Here is a 17,648-nt window from a genome sequence, read left to right on the forward strand (position 1 = left end):
AGCACAACATACTACCTCTCCTTTGCGCGATGGGAGCTCTTCCTGTGCATCTCTCTCCTTCCCTTTATACCTCTGTGCTCATAGGCTCTAAGCACTAATATTATTTTCATAGAAATCTCTCATGCTGCAACCATTCAAACATAAAAATCATGCATAGAACGTATTTTTTTACTGTGAAAGCACATTGCAGCTCATCCTGTTATTCTCAAAGTTTGAATTCTGTTGTGTGCTTGCACCACGTTTCCTTAGAGAAGTTGCATCTTTTTTCAAGTTCCACTACTAATCAGTTCCATTACGCAGTTTTCATCAAAGAAAACAAAGCTTCACACTTTCTTCTTGCACTGCGTACTTAATGACAAAGACGGGAACAAAGACAACTGCAGATGGTTGCGCACCATTCGTTGTCGTCGTCTTTGTTTCCGTCCTCGTCATTAAGTACACAGCGAAAAAATAAACTATGAACAGCCACCAACCAGTCCAATTCACCGCTCTTTTAAAACAAAACTGTACAGAGTATGTGTAGTGCTAACTAAATCTACATGAGATTTGGACAGCAACACCCACTGTAAGCTTGCTTGTCCGGACCTTGACAGCGGACAAAGCTTCTGAGCATTCAGAAAATTTCCTATCAGAAGCAAGTTTTCTGGGGAGTGATTAATTGCCACAGATTGCTGAGAGCAAATTGTATCTCAGTGTCGTGCTAGCTAAGACGCGTGAATCTGTCTTCCACTGAAGCAATTCATCACAGTGAGATCACATGCCAAGCATGAAAAGGTGCACCCTAAGAAACTGCTTGTGACGCTGAAGGAATCATCTGTTGCTTTTTTGAATCACGTAATCACATATGTTTCTGACCACACGAACACTCTCTGGCTTGAACATTCCATCCACAAGGTTAAACAAGCATTGAAATGGACTAATCCAATTAAGTCAGGTAATGAGTTAGTTTTTGAGTTCATATATCCTGCTGAGGCCTTAAGACAGTTCAGGGACATTATCGCTTTTCAATTCAGTTCTTACTACTGACAGGTATGTGTTACAAATGTGGGAAAGAATGCCACTGTTAGATGCCAGAAGCAGCGCCTCCGTGCATGTAAACAAAGTAGCCATTTCCTTATGTTTTTGATATGGTTAAAAGCTGCTTTTCTTTGCATAAACAGAGAAATGAAGATGTAACACTGAATGGCAGGTTGCCATGGCGACACTGCATTCTGGATTTTCGTGTCATTTCGCACTATTCGAAATGCACTTCATGGTTGCTTTTTGTCACATGTGACGTCACAATGGTCTATGTCAAATTGGTGTCACTTTTCTCTAAAGTCGGCATACAGAATATGATTAAGCCGCTTTTATATAGTTCCGCCTGCATCTACTATCATGTCAAGGGCGACTCAAGGTAATGTGTAGTTTAATGCACAGCAGTTCTCGGAAGGGTATGTTTAATAACACAGATATGTAGACTACATCAAATGTGACCAACTTGGATGGGCAAGCCACTACCTGACACACGCAACGCTGGTGCACAATCAAATGCAGTCAACACTTCAATTAGAATTAGGTTCAATGAGCATTGAAAAAAGAATAATGTGACAGGGCAATACAGTTTTGGAGCCAGATGTCAAAAGAAAGCATTTCTTGAAGTCATCTAAACTTTAGAATTATACTTTACATGTGTTCAGTGCAACTGCGCATGTACGGATATATGATGGTGAAAGAACACAACAGAACAAAGCTGAAACAGTTTTAGATAGTGGATTATTTTCCCAGTACCTTATCATCTGGTTTCGACGGGGAGGGAGGAATGGTTACTAGCAGAGAAAACAAAAACCAAGCATCACTTTAACTTATGCTCTAACCCTGGCACTGAAATCAATGACATCCCAGACTGCGCAATTCTGAACATTTGAATTCTTTGTGCATAGGAAAAGCCTAATCAACATTTCCAGGGTCTGTCCTCATACATTTTCTAATGAACTAAAAACTCATTATTCTATTAAAAAACAAATTAGTCCTAGCCTCCGACACACACTGTCAAAATACAATTGCATTCAAGGCAGCTGGTGCTGAAATTCCCAATATGGCGTCAGCAGCTTTCTTTTCTCAAGTCCATTTTGGCACAGCAAGCTTGCCCTCACTTCAAGGCTTGAACGTCAAGCATGACTGGCCAATCTAGCTTCACATCTTGTATTAAGTGTTCCTTTAAAAAGAGATCAGTGCTTAGCAGCCACTGCTGGGTGCCTTGCAATAAAACAGCTCTAATTAAGTCTGTGAAATCTTTTACAAATAAATGGAGAAAGCATTCACCAAATCGAGCTGCAGGACAGTGCATTGCCGATAAATCATAGAAACACATGCCTGCGCAACCAAATGTGGGAACGCCACATCTGCTTGGTTGGAGCAGGAGCCTCTGGCACAACACTCCTCTTTTAATGTCACCATATCGCTCTCCGTACGTATTTATGAAGCATCTTGCAAGGAACATGCTCTTAGTTATACAAGTCGTGTAAGACAAGATCTTCGCTCCACACGCTGTTGAAGTAGACCAACTGACAGCTAAAAAAATTGAAACAAAGTATGGGTTTAAAATCCTTGAACTAGTGGGTTATGAGAGATGCCGTAATGGAGGGCTCCATGTTAATTTTGACCGCCTGGTTTTCTTTAATGCAAGGTTTGTGCATCAAAGAATGTTTGTGCAATGGATGGACAGCTAAAAGGTGTCACAGAGTCGAGAACATCTCCAGCCAGCTAAGGCAATTTTTTTCCAAATGCAAATAAACAGACAGCCTTCATTTTTTGCAAACAGCAGCTATGAGCTAATGAATGGGCTGCATGTACCATTCAGTTCGCATGAATTTCCAACAATGATCATCCAACATAAAGAATTGCACGGTAACGTAAGGGAACTGAACGAGAGCTTATGCATCCTCCAAGCCATGCACTGTAACCACTACTCGACGTGCACCTTCCGCTGCGATCAACTGTTACAAGCTGGGATACTAAGTGAAAGTGTCTGTTACCATCTCGGCAGATTCCTTGAGCTGCATAGAATGGCGCAGAATGGGAAGGAAAGGGCACTGGAATGGTGGGTGTGAGGACTGAGATGAGTAACTAAAGGGAAAAGACAACTTCGTACCAGCTTTTGCTATTGAAGTATATGCACGGAAGCATTCTTGGCAACAGGCGAATGGAGAGCCACAGCCAACACCTCAACTGACCAAAGCCAAAAAGGCAATAAGCCGTAAGAACAAGTAGCTCAGGATTGGTTACATGTTTTTCGAAATGTCAGGCAAAAAATGGTGCAGCATCTTGAAAAGACGTGGATTGGCAAAGGAAAAGAGCTCCAAGAAAACACCTCGCACATGATGTTCACAGTAATTAAGTGAAAGTGTCACTGGATCCTAACAGGTTTCTTTTTCTTTCCTATAGTGGATTCTGTAAATGCAAGAACTCCTGGCATCACTTACAATTTGTAAAAATAGTCTACTGCAGTATACTGTATTGGGCAACACTTGTTAAGAAATTCGCCTCCCTCATTGCTTCAATTTTATACAAGAACCAATGCTGCAGCTTTCAACATTAACAACCCCTTCTGGCCTGTTGTCGCAACTTTGCAACATGCCAGTTCTTGGCCCCTCCATCGGGATGGAATACTTGGGCGAGAGAAAGCTCTGAACTCCGACACAATGCAAAGTCATGTTAAAAATGTGAGCGCATCGTCACCTATCGTCTAGAAAGTGAAGTCCACAGAGGGAGCTTCCACTGAAGCTGACCGAACCAAGAAATCCCGGCAAATGTATCCATACAGGCACACAAATTCAAAGCTTTACCTTTACAATACCAAGAATTTTACAAGCTGCCATGTGATGCAAGACAGTTAGTTACCCTTCCTATTCAAAGGACATCATATAAGAGAGGCTGAGAATATAAACACATCAATAATCAAAGAACCTCTTTTGCCTTTATTGTAGGATACTGTAGTGCCCTTTTGCACTCTTTCATGTGATGCCTTCAGGCCTTGGAAGCATGTCAAAGAACCAAAGAAACTTTTTTGCTCAAGAACCCATTTTCTCACTTCTTGCTATGAAGCCTGTGAACTTAAGAGCAAACAGTGTGAGACTACTTTAAAACAATCTCACAAAAGATACAACCAGAACCAAGTAAGAATGAAATTCAAGATATCAACAGCGCCATTGTCAACCAAGCAAAAGCCAAATGCTCAAGCGCCAAATGCAGTATGAATGGCAGCGCTGAAAACAGCTGATCTGTGGGCTCTCTGACAAATTCTGAACTGCCTTCCTCTTTGAGCAGGCAAGTGAAAAAACATGGCATGAATCCAGGGAGAACTATGCGGGTTGGGTCACTTTCTGTTTGGGTGCAGGCGTTGTTCCCAACTCACAACAAGTACAGTATGACTACTTGTGACAGAATAAAAGCAAGTCATCATTTGTGCAGAACATGCACATTTGTAAAGAACGTGTCAATATAAAATTTAGCACCAGACTGAAGCTCAAGACGGGTTACTGCAGAAATGCCTAGCGAAACATGGCTTCTTGATGCTTGCCAAGGAGCTTGTGTAATCAACAAAATTCATGCCATACGCTTCCGCTGCAGTGGAAGAGGCACGGTCATTGTCTGCAATCCCCGTGGCAAGTCAATTGTGTACACAGGCTATGAGAACATCTAATTTCAAGCAAGTAAAGCCAGTAGACCCATCAAAGTGACTCATTTCTAGCACCCCATTATTGTATCACAGCAGAGCTAAATTTACTAGTGATCAGAAAGGCTGCTTGTTGAATCTTTTGAAAACGTTGATGGGCATAAAATAATGACGATAATAAAGAATTTTAAGGTTATAAAACACACAATTAGGCTGCATCTGCATTGTATGAACACTAGTCATTCATTAGCCATCTGCGAAAATGAGCATGTTATATATACATATATATTGTAAAAGGAATATGGAAATTAGAAAAGGTAAGTGAACCAAACATACGGGATCTATTAAAGCTGGCAATCGCTCGATGGGTGCTTGACATTTATTGAGAATTGGTATAACGCGAGAACAGTTGCAACAACAACAAAAAAGTACTTTTCTATTATAGTAGTCACCCGGCAAGGAGACAAGGTAACCGACGAAAAGCTCATAAAAACCTGGACCCCCTGACGTCTTTAATCCGAGACGTGAAACGTTGTTCCAAGCTGAATCGACGAATGCCAGCCAAATGCACGCGCGAGGCGAAACACGGTACGGGTACATTTTGTCCGCGGGGGGGAAAAAATATATTAAATCAGACATGCCTGCAATGTGGCGAAAAGGAAATTATGAACGGTGCGCGATCAATAGGCACGATTCAGCAAATCGTTTCGCGCGTTCCTCGCAGCAAGCGTTCATGACAGAGAAGTCACACAATCGACATTTGTTAACAACAAAATATGTCGGCCCTCATCTTATTCGCGACCTTTTCAGAAGCCAGCGCGCGCACCGCGGCAGGCAGACATTGCGAGACGATAAAAACGCCAACTCCGATTTCTGTTCCACCGAATCGCAGAGCCAAAAAAGCAAAACGCCGTCGCCTGCGCTGACATTACCGTGCTTTTCTGAGGCAGCGAATGTTCCATTATCGACAGCGTCGAGCGCTGTATCACACGATACCACGCAGGGAGATCGTAATTCAACACCGTCCATTAAAATTTGTGCATGATGGCGATCGCGAAACGGGAAGAAAAACACCGCGCGGCGATCACGCACCAGCGACGCTAACAAATAACGGAACGAGGGGTTCGGAAGGTGTCTTGAATAACTGCAAATCCAAGGTAGAGATTTAGTGCTAGGTTCAATAATTTATGATATGGGGTCATAAAACAGGCTTTGCCGCGCCGACTGCAGAGGCGCTCGCCATGAGGTAAACAGAAGAGAAAACACACAGGATAAAAGAGGAGTAAAAAGTAAAATAGCTGTTGCCAGCGGGTAATTAAAGCGCAACTTATTAGCGCACAAGAGGGACAACTAAATTTTCATTTAGTAGTTACCAAGCGCTTATCTATGCACGCGGGACTTGTTACGATGCCACGCGAGTGCGGACATGGACATAGCTACCTGGAAAGCGATTGTCCTACAAGAGCGGACACCATTTTATAAAACCGCGCTTTAGCTTGGATCACGCAGTTCGAGTGGGACAGTGCGTAACATTTCGGCACGGGTGTACACAACCAACCAAAAGTGACTCCAAACGCCAAAAACTAAATTTAAACTTTGCTGTCAAGGAACATGTCGGCACCACTCGAGAAAAATCGTCACGCCCAGCTATCGTCGCCTTATAACAAGTTCCTGCAACATTGCCGGGTCGCAATCGAGGCATCGCCGGCACAGGCAGTGTCCGCTTGTATTTCGGACGATCGGATGCAGCGAAAATGAAAGTTCGTGATATGACGCAGGCGATGCGACCGGCCTGTCGGGCCGCGTCTAAACCCCACAACAGCGCCTGCTGATGATTAAGCCTACTGTTTCAATAACAAATAAATAACTATTTAAACTACACACGACGATTTAAGCGCGTGGCAAGCAAAGATGCCTGCCAGGTTCACTATGAGCCACAGCCACGTGAGACAAAAAGTAAACATACCTCCGGCAGGAGCTCCTTTGCATCCATCGAGAACACTTCGCATCGCTCCTGTCTTTCCCTCGTCGGAGCGGCAGACTCCGCCGCCATATTGAGATCCAGGCTTGTCACGAAGCGTCTATCATCTCATTGGCCAACCGGCAAGATGAAGGGTTCCCATTGGACCCAGATTGTACGATGGCGCATTCTCATTGGATCAAAAAAGTATCATATCCGGAATGCATAGTATTCAGCGGAGAAAACGGCGAGGTGACCTACGAGACACTCACGAAATACTTCCAAATTACCTCGTAGGACAACTCCGCGTACCGCAGAGAGAGTTGCCTGCGCGCTCTAGGCATCCTTAGGCTTCCGTAGCAACGGTGGAGCACCACAGAGCTGCCGCTGGCCGTCACGAAACAAATTAAAACATGTTGTTCTAAACGCTGCCCCATCCCACGTTCTACACCTCAGAAGTTCAACACGGCCCCCTAACGGTCAAAGATACGATGATGTCTGCACTGCATTCGGGATGACGGAACACAAACAAGAAATAGAAACGCCTCCCAGCTTTCCCAGCGAGGTGCGTGCTGGTGCCCGAGCTACGCGGCTTAAAACTGCGATTAATTCGTCAGAGACCTCTGGGTGACATCCTCGACCGTGGGAAAAACGAGTCCGTCGCTTTGCGGAGATCTAGCTTGAGACACCGTCGTATGCTCGGCGCACATGTCAGAAAATTTCGTTGTTCCTAACTGAACTCTCGAACATTTCGGGTTCCGTTCAAATAGTCATCTGTGACGCACATGCATTTAGTGGCGGGTTCCTACGTTGCCGTGTGGCTGCGCGACGGGTGTGCGGTGGAGGAGTGGGGTGGGGAGAGCGCGCGCGCGAACTTTCAAAACGGGCTGCTGGGAAAGCGGGAGAGGAGCGCACAGTGCGAGCGCTCCCGGGCATCCCAGCTGAAGACCGGCTGTGCAGCATCCCTCGGAGGGGATCCGATCCTCCCATTTGCGCGACCACAACACCGGAGGAGCGGCGGCGCAAAGGGGGGGTTTCCGGAGGGGGGGGGGGGGGGGGGAGCGTGCGTGCGGCCCGCTGCCGCGACGATCGTGCGTCGGCTCTGACGCGTCCAGCCACCGCTGGGAGGCGATAAGCGCGGAGTGCGCGCGAAGCGCGCGCGCGCGCGCTCAGACGTGCGTTTCTAGTAGCGTGGTAGCGTTGCTAGCGTAGCCCGGCGGCGCCGATGCGCCTGCCCCTCTTGTCGGGTCTCCCTTCAAAGCGGCGCCGGTAGTAGTAGCGGTTCCGCGCTCGCCCCAAGCGCGACGGCTGGCCTCCCTCCGTGGGGGTCGGTGCGCCCCCGAAGCCACGCGCACGCCTGTGTGCAAGCGCAACAGATCGCCGCCAAGCTTGGCTCCCTACCGGCGCGCGCCGCGGCGCCCACGTGTTTGGGTGCCTCTCCGGTCGCGTGCCAGCTGACTCGCGTGCCGCCCCCCCCCCTTTCTTTTCGCCTCCTCCCCGACACGACGCGCGCTTGTAGAACAGCGCTTGTCCGTTTTGTCGCGTCGCTCCTTCGCGCGCCGCCGCTACGACGCGGCCGGCTGCCCACTCCTCCTCTTCTCCGACACCTTCCTCGTTGGCCGCTTCCTCGTTTCGAGCGACCTCGCGGCTACCGAATTGGCTGCTTCGTGCCGCGTTCAGTTCCTCGTACCTTTGGCACCATACGACGTCCGTAAATGTCCTTAACTGGGCGCCCCTCCCCCGACCGTCTACCCGGAAGGAAGAAAGTAAGAAGAAACCCGACTTAATGCACGTCATATTGGATACATAACAGAAGTTAAATTGAAAGGATGTCCCAGGGAGTCGCAAGCTGTTCTGAGCATAAGCTAACATCATGCCAACAGATTATACTGGACAGAAGAGTTGAAATCCGGGCCAGGACTAGATTCCACTGGGCATGATGCGACCATGCCAGTTTAATGAAACTCACTACATTTACACTTGAACATCAGCGCGTGTTCTTGGCTATTCTGCATAAACTTACAAAGTATTTGTCAGTAGCACTGCCAGGGGTGGTTTGCATTTCAAGCACCGACTCAACTTCAGGAGCTGTGAGCTCAGTTGATCGCTATTGTAAATGCCACTTTCAGAGCACATTCACTTGGTAAGCCAGTGGACAGGGTGCCCACCACACCGTCAACACGTTGCACTGGGACATTCACGCAAAACGTGAAAGTATCCTTCAACGTGATTGACCCAGAATACGGCCCTAGTGTATAGCCACTTCGTTATGGTCACATTTAAAATGAATTTACACCTGAACCCATTAACTACAAAGTTACTTCGCAAGAAAGTTTACAAAGTAGTTTTATTAATTCCAGCAAATTTTTGCACATCATATCCTGATTCGAGTGCGGCTTATTTCTCATATTCTCCCGAAATATTAATAAAAGACATTGGCTCTGAAAGGGAGACTTTCCCTCAGTACAAATACAACATTCAACCGCAATTATCTGAGCAGATGACAACGAAACTAATTGAAAGCATTGAGGAAGATACTAAAGTGTTGGAACTCAAATCCACAGCATGAACGAACTTGGCAAGTGCAGCTCAGACCAGTACAGCCTGTCTTATCAATATCGAGACGAACAGCTAGGATGAGTGCCACAAGGGCTTCGTGGTCAAAGGGTTCATGATCATAAAATGGTTTAGTTTATTCATGCCAAGCTATTCCCCACCTGTTTCAGACAAGTGCAGTTAACCTGGATTCAGTACTTTGCCACTTTGAATATATATCCAATGATATGCCTTTGTTTCATCTCATGCAAATAGCATTTTATTTAAGCTTTCAAATATTTCTCGATACAAAAGGGGCAGTTAAAGGGATTAGCAAGTGCTTCAGCAAAAACACACCTCGCAAAGTGGGTTCAAAGCGACTTTGATAAGTCGTGCCAGGAGCATCAGGGAAACGTAGCAAAAATGCAACCTACAAAAAGCAAGAGGGATAGGAGAATGGCAGGTTGCCATGCCGAAGAAGCTGTGAACCAAAATGCAAATTTCTTTCCACAGAATCCCTGCTCCTAAGCTTGTGTTTACAGTATACAGCACAATGCCTTAAATTTTCTTTTTTCAAAGTTCATTCGGAGGCGATTACTAAATATATTAACTCTGGATATGAAGTCCTGTGCATGTGAAGATGTGCACGAGTGGTTTACTCATGTTCTTGTCATCCGCTTTTGAGAAATTTGAAAATTGATCTAGACTTCCATGTTGTCATAGGTGGCAGAAAGCAACCTTAAAGCCCACTTAGAATCGAGATTGCTTGAAACTCCATGATGTAGCAGCAACATGGCAATGTGCTACATGCAATTTCATCCTCATCTCTGCAATTAAGAAATGACATGCAGTTTATACCACAGCAAACAAACATGAGGAGATTGCTACTTCTTCCACGTACATGGAGATGCAGCTTTTGGCATCTAACCGTGGTACTTAAATAAAAAAAAATGTGCTACACGTTCGTAACATACCAGAAGATGATGAAAACCAGCTTGAAGAGCGATCTTGTCCCATAGCTGTATTCGGGTCTCAGGAGGTTAATATACATATCTGACAAGGAGCAAGTGAGCTGTGCACCTTTTCAGTTGGTCCCACCTCGACTTTGATCCTTTGATATGCTACCTAGTGAACATCACGCTAGAGCTCAAAACAGAGCTAGTTGGTAAGCACTCACAAAAACCAGAGCAGCACATGCCTTGTTAATTTCTTCTCTTAGTCCTCATTATTGCGAGCACCGCACATATCGAAGGATCATGCTTGAGACTGCAGAAAGGCCCAGAGCATCTACTGAGAAGTACCATTTTAAGTATGCCATTGCCAGAAAGAATAACTTAAGATTTTCCTAAATATGCTACGAAGTATACAATGTCTTAATAGATCTTTTTTCACAACTGTAAAGCTAGCTTTTTCTGCATTGTCCAACTAATGGTGGCATAGTGATTTTTTGCAAACAGCATGTGCAAGAATGCACAGTTTACTTGTACTACGATATGGAAAAATGTGGACGGAGCTCTCACAATTAAATAATACGCAGACGACAAATTTGTGGCATACACAGCTAGCAGTTCACCTTGCAGTGCAAAAAGTGCAGTGCAGAGAAGCAGACTTGCGAATTGTGAAAAGGGTCTATTGCAAATGAAAACCGAAAAAGTTTAGGTTTCTCCTGAACACTGAGATGCCTTACATTCAAGTAAGCAAACATGCCTCGATAAGTATCTACATGGCAGGTTACCCCCATGCGGTCACACACTAGTGAAAAGGCACGTAATTTTAATATGCCTATGCCTCGCATCAATCAATCAGAAAAAAAGACAACCAGAACAATGGCTACTCCATTGCCGACCTCTGATCAGCCTCTGCGCGACATTGACTGAATGAAAACTTCACAAATAAGTAGCCGACAATGGCCAAATCCTCCTTCCGGCTTCTCTGTAACACACGCCTGGCTCTCATTACCAACTGGCTGACACAAACCCAGCAAGGTTGCCGAGACAGAGTATGGAAGCAGGGACAGTGAATAATCCTGCAGGCAATAACACAAGCACTCTGTGTCGCCAATAATCAGCCCTTGTAGCACACCAGAAACCTGTTTTGATTGCCTCCTATAAGCAATAAAGTCTACATTCTGGGGCTGAGCGCACAGCCAAAGCACACTGAACAAATCTGTCAGTTATGAACAAGCTTCTCAGTTACGTCCAGTCGGTTACTGCACACCGTTCAATCTAATGAGATTGGGAAGGTTCCCCACAATTTAGAAGACCCTGTTATAAAAGGAAAAAACTAATAGTGAAGGAACTTTCAGCACACAGAGCGCTCAATGACATGTTAAGAAGAGCTTGCATAATAAGCACCGCTTATTAAGCAAATTAAGTATTATGAAAACCTGCACGGTTGCAGGACATTACAGGCTACACCAGGTGATATCTGCAAAAGGTGCGTAATGTAGTGGCTTGAGCAATGTTTACTGCATTTTTCAGCATGAACCATGTTGTACGAACCACTAACATACCACATGTGGCCCGAGCTATTTCTTTACTTGACAGCAAATGTACTGAAAAAGAAATGTTGAATCGTTCTTGCAGCTGCCCCTCCAATGGGACGATTCAAGTGGCACTGCAAAAAAATCCAACAGGTCGTACAGGCGAGCGCAGCAGGTACTACAGCGCAAAGGCAGTCATTTGATGACCAGAATGAATAAAGCAAATGTACCCCACTGGTTCTCCTACTTACACACACACACACATAGAAAAGAAGTAGCAATCCAAATTTTGGTAGCAAGCTCAAAGTAAATCATAAAAATGCGCTACTTGTAGTGAAGGAGATAAAAACCAGAGTCGGCTGACACCACAAGTTTCTTTTTCTTTTTCTTCACTTTTCTTTCAATTTTAGATTAATGCAGTCGAAGATCCCCCATTACTCTGGCCTCACAAAATGTACCTGCTCTCCAATCTTGCAAGGAGGTATGCCAATCTGAGCATGAGCCCCAATGACAGAACAAGAGCATATGGCTGAAAGTCCCGCTAAGGTACTGTAAACTTGTGTTTATTCTTAAAACACGCTATGTACAGAAACTATGTACAAGCTATGCGTTAAAAGCATCAAGACAGCATCGGACAAGATGTACTTGCAGCCACTTTGTGAACTCTTGCAATGCCTAGATCACTTCAAGCACTACACCAGCATATGTACAGATAACAAAGCGTGAGCTGTCCAAAGGCCCTGCAACCTACCATATTTTCGCGCGTACAAGCCACACCAAAAGATAGAGAAATGTTCGTAAAGCATCATAGAGTGCCAGGTATGCACAAACTTTGCCTGCAAGTGAAGCTTCATGGCAACGCATTACACATTACTACGAAGCCTCATAAGAAGGCACGGCTTTCACTGCCAGAAAGCCACAGTGTGCTTCACAACGGAACGGTGTCGAAAACGGCAACGGCTGAACGCACAAAACAAGGCTTTTGGAGCTTTGCTTTGTTACAGAAACTGTGCTTGGTTGTTTCCACAAAAACATGTATGTTGTATGCAGTTATTTGCACAGCTTACGGAAGCAGGTTTTTCCCGGCCGTTTTTCTGAGGGTTACAGTTTGAGGTATCGGCTCTATGTAGGAGTGGGTTATGCGGGTGACGATGCGGCATTTGGTTTTGGCAGAAATGGCGAAGGAGCCGTGAAAATGGTTAACGTGATAATCACATTAAATAGCCGATTGTTTCCACACTTGGAAGCACACACAGACGTAGAAAAAAAACACCGAAACACATGTAAACAGGCCTTTGGGCCCATTGCAAATCTTCGACCTGAACTCTCGAACCAGACTGGCACAACAAACAACACAACTGCACTCCAGAAACCACATGACAGTTTTTCCAGAAACAACAACCAAAACAAAGAATTCATTACTTTTATAAACGTTTCAAGGCTCATAACACAAACAACGAAAGGTCTCACAGATGTACACAGGCAAGTCCAAGTGGAAAGATAAAAACTTTCATAAATATCGCAATACTAACACACAGGAAAGATGCCGACACTCAAACACTGCTTCGCTGCGGGCAATGGCTCGTACAATGTCGCCACTCTATTAAGCATTGTCGTTAAACGCAATGAAAAAAAAGATAATAAAAAATAGGCAGTTCCGTTCGAAGGCAAAGCATTGAAAGCGATAGCAAGGGTTAGCATAGCGCTCGAGCACCCCACACAGCATTCTACCAATACATGGAGGCAACGCAGCACGCATGACAACTGGTGCTACGCAGTAAACACTGCATCGTGGCAGATACCAGGCGTGTCACAAAACTGGCTCAACGAGGAACGCTGGCAGCAGCATTGCAGGCACTGCACCTCAATAGCGCACAAGACGACACCGACGGAGAACTGTCAGCATTTGTCAGTGCTCAACGAAAGGATTAGATGGACTCGGCTTAGCGTTTACAATCCGTACTAGTCAGACCAGTGTACAGTGTGGTATGTGCACACCTGCCCAGCATAAATGCTAAAGAGGGCATGCAATATGCTTGATGCTACCAGCAGAAGTCAGAATGCTGCCCTGGCTGCAACAGAGCCAACTGGGAAGAACTGCGTCACGCTCGGCTTCCAGTCATTTTTTACAGTCAGACCGAGTGCTCCACAACGTCATGACACATGCGTCATGACGTTGTGACAACGTGAACGCGTCTCAAGTGTTCGTGTAATCGACATCGGCGAAAGAAAAAACAAAACAAAATGTGAAGCCGTTAAGGACAGCCATACCTTGTGGTATCCGGCTTGGCTATTTCTACACTCCTTCAGTGACTAAACAAGCTGGTCCACACTTATTCTTGCTGCTCATCAGCATAATAGCAAGAATGTCCAGCGCAGAATTAAGAAGACAAGAAGATGAACGCACACTTGTTTTGTCGTCATCCCGGTCTTCTTTTTTTCTGCGCTAAAGATTTTTGTTATTATGGATTACCAACTCGCCCAAAGGTACAACCTATTTTGATTACCCCTCTTTCAAAAAAAAAAAAGCAAGAGAGAGAGAGAGAGAAATAACAAAAAGTAGTTAGCTCCTTTCTCAGTTCAACAAATGCATTCAAAACACCAAATTAAAAAAAGTTAATAAATAGTGCCTTTCCTGGCAGAGCCATTGTTTTTTTTTTCTTCCTCTGATTTTCAATTCATTCAATATATTATAAACAACAAAATCCTTGTATAGTACAGCTCCACTTATGATGAAAACCATAGAGTTCTTTATGGTTACCACCATAGAAATAGTGGTGGTACTGTACCATTGCCACATGGGAATGCTGAGAAGCAGGGGAAGAGGCTTTGGGTTTGCATCTTTCTTAAAGAACCCAGACATTTGGAACAAGCGTATGACTGATGGTCAATCTTTCACAACCATTTAGTCTGTGTAGAAGCAGCCTTTGAGATGGCGTCGTTGCTGTAATAATAAGAAATTGTGTATTGCGTGCTATGGTGTACAGTTATACCAAACGGAATGATACCATTTGTAGGATGCTAAATTTAGTTAATGAACGAGAATGCCATCCCACATTGTGCACCGCTTTCAAGGTGACGTTCGCAATTTCTTTGTTTACCTGCTGTAACTGAGCACGCACAAATGCGAGATGCTTTACGGGAGAATCAAGGCTTGTTATAAAAAAACAATTTCAAGAAAACTTTGTTTGCGGAGCCATGGAGATGCTTTAGACCAAGCCTCATTTGAAACACATCAAAGTTTCTATACCACAGCGTTCCCATGCTGTCGCAGTGTCCGTTAAAAAAGTCGCACTGACAGAGCTGCCAGATTTTGCTATGGCAGTAATGCAAGAAACTGTACAGAAAATAAAATAAAATAAAATTACAAGGAGTTTGCTTTCAAGCATGTTGTGCTGCAAAGCCGTCAAGGGCTTCAGAAATACGTCGAGTACAGACGTGGCCAAACTTTTCACAGCTACATCATCTAAGAAGATGCTCTACATGCAAAGCCGCCGAGTGCGTCCGGTCCATATTTTGTCCTAGACAACATGAGCGGTTCTTGCAAAAAAAAAAAAAAAACAGCGCAATCACTTGTTTACAAAATGGCATATACAAAGCCTATGCGTTACCTTTTATCACGGCATTCAAAAAAGTGTGGTATGTGACGCCAACTGACCTCTTACGAGTCACTTTGAACTGGTCACACTTGTTTGAACGGGCCTCTTGTGATGAACAGTCTAAAAGCCTGACAAAATGGAGATTTTAGAGAAATATATATATATATATATATCAGGCATGCGGTACGCATATATCTATGTGTATATATGTGTTATGTATACATATATGTATATAATATAGTATATCTATGTATGCACATCAAATACTCTATGAATAGCGTAATGTGCCTTATGAAACGCATGTGCTTTACACCATGAAGCCCTGAGGCAATTCGCCGAAGACAAATGTAGATTAGAAGAGGCAGGCGGGAGGTGGGGTGTGTGAAGTGACTGTGTTCGACAGTGGGGCATGACAAAAAAAAAAAGTGAGGTATGGCTGAAGAGAGCAATATGTACACGTGAAGACAACTATCCGCCGGTTTGGAAACAAAACCGTGAAGCTGCTCATGGCTGCTGTAGGTGAAAACAAACACACACAAAAAAAATATGCACACACGCACACACAAGCACACACTCAGCGTGTCTCTTTCTCAGTAGATCATCTTGTGGATCTTGAGAATCTTGCCCAGGCGCTGCTTTGCAGTGGCAAAACCTTTCTTCGGCTTTTTCACTGGTGTTTTGCAAGCAACCAGAGGTTTCCGGGAGGAGGGGAGCGGGGGATGGGTTGAAAGAAGCAAAACAAAATAATCACAGATTAAAAGACGCACAAATCAATTATCTGTGCGCATACAATCACCGACCGATAAGTCGGACACTGATAATCGGCACATGCTCGGTAATTCGGACAGCTTCACGGCACCGTCAATGGCCCCATAGACCTAATGTGTAGACGACCAATATTTCGGACAGCCGCTTGATCTAAATTCGATTCTCCGGACTCTGTCCATGGCTGTAGCATACGCCAACTCTGCCACCATTATCTTCTCTGGCAACCTCGACAAGACACGAAGTATGGCCTCAGAGATTACATGCTAAATGGTAATCTCTGAGGTCGTACCTTGGTTGCCGCTCTATACCTTTGAGATTTAACTGCAGATGCCAATCATGGAGGCTTTGCCTGAATTGTGAAGTCACATCAACATCGCAATCATCGCATCCCTTTCCGGCACCCCGCGCATGATGAGACGGTCATTTGAGTGATCACCCGACGTTTCTACGCAGGTGCCAGAACGAGCGGATGCGAGAAAGAAAATCTGCGGGCTTTTGCTCCTTGAATGTCCGTCTTCACCTAGGTACTATGGTGGAGAACTTAAATTTCTTTGCTCGTTTTGTACGCGTTTGTTCCCTAGGCATGCCGGCATTGCGGAGTGGGGTTGAGTCTGTTTACACTACAACAATGGCTGCCTGCACGGTGAGGCAGTGGGCTCGGACGCCCCATTTGGTGATCGCCGAGTCCGAAGGTACGTCGGAAAGACTTGCACGCCTGCAGCGCTGCTGCTGAGTCAGTCCTGCTGGATTAAACCTTTCTTGCCCCTTATGACACACTACCTCCAAAAAAGAAACATCACTGATTTTTTCGGGGGTGCAGTAAGGGCCATAGTAGAGGCCCGGCCGGCTCTCTTGGTGCAGTATCTTCACTCTTGGCAGGCTTTTTGTATGCTACAGTCCGCAACTTTATATGAGTATTTTTGAGTGGTCCCTTATGAGTGAAATAAACGCACAGCACCTTGGCAACTGCAGTTGAATGCTACTGCCTGATATGACGCCGTGAGGATTATTGGCTTTGCGTCCCGCCCATGTTAGGTTAGGTTAGCTTAGGTTTAGGTTAGATTTAGGATACTTTATGTTAGGTTAACATAAAAGGCATAAAAGGCGAATGCCCTTTTCGTCACCGGTGGCCTTTCAGCCTCTTGCATTCAACTGCGGTTGCTAAGGTGCTCTGTTTACTAGATTTTTCAATATATGCGGCCTGGTCTCTACTACGGTCCCTACTGCTCCCACGGAAACATATGTGATGTCATGTTCAAGGTACATCACCGTAAGGCGTGAGAAAGCTATGATCTGCCACAACTGACTTAGCACGAGCGCCGCAGGTGCGAGACAGTCTGTCCAATGCAGCAGTCACCAAATGGAGCATCAGTGCCTGGTGCTTCACCTATTTTACAGCGCCTGCAGCCAGCGTAAACAAACTCGACCCCACACCGCAAACTCGACCCCACACCGCAAACTCGACCCCACACCGCAATGCCAGCATGCCTAGGGGCTAACACATGCAACATGCGCTAAGAAACCCCCTCCATAGTTCCTAGGCAGAGTCATATATTCAAGAAGCAAAAGTCCCCAGATTATCTCTCTCGCACTCACTCTTACTCGCACCTCACACAAACGTGGCGCGATCCCTCAAATGAGCATCTC

At 45.2% G+C, this 17,648-nt stretch overlaps 2 protein-coding genes across 7 annotated transcripts in view; both read right to left on the reverse strand.

Annotated features, from left to right (window-relative positions):
• The window catches only part of LOC135916227 (uncharacterized), a 29,015-nt gene extending 21,613 nt beyond the window's left edge, over positions 1-7,402 (reverse strand). The window contains exon 1 of one of the 3 annotated variants that reach the window (XM_065449524.1): positions 6,908-7,402. In XM_065449524.1, coding sequence (XP_065305596.1) covers positions 6,908-7,054 — 147 coding nt within the window. In that variant the 5' untranslated portion in view covers positions 7,055-7,402. Of the gene's footprint in view, positions 1-5,589; positions 5,712-6,623 lie in introns of those variants that run through there. The other 2 variants (XM_065449525.1, XM_065449526.1) reach the window with 2 other exon arrangements.
• A 5,352-nt stretch (positions 7,403-12,754) lies between these two features.
• LOC135916228 (histone lysine demethylase PHF8-like) overlaps positions 12,755-17,648 on the reverse strand; it is a 46,354-nt gene continuing 41,460 nt past the window's right edge. For all 4 annotated transcript variants that reach the window (XM_065449529.1, XM_065449528.2, XM_065449527.1 and 1 more), the window contains one exon: positions 12,755-15,903. In XM_065449529.1, the coding sequence (XP_065305601.1) occupies positions 15,824-15,903 (80 nt within the window). In that variant the 3' untranslated portion in view covers positions 12,755-15,823. The remainder of the gene's footprint in view (positions 15,904-17,648) is intronic.

The sequence above is a fragment of the Dermacentor albipictus genome, chromosome 5 (assembly GCF_038994185.2).
Source record: "Dermacentor albipictus isolate Rhodes 1998 colony chromosome 5, USDA_Dalb.pri_finalv2, whole genome shotgun sequence".
Classification (NCBI taxonomy): Eukaryota; Metazoa; Arthropoda; class Arachnida; order Ixodida; family Ixodidae; genus Dermacentor; species Dermacentor albipictus.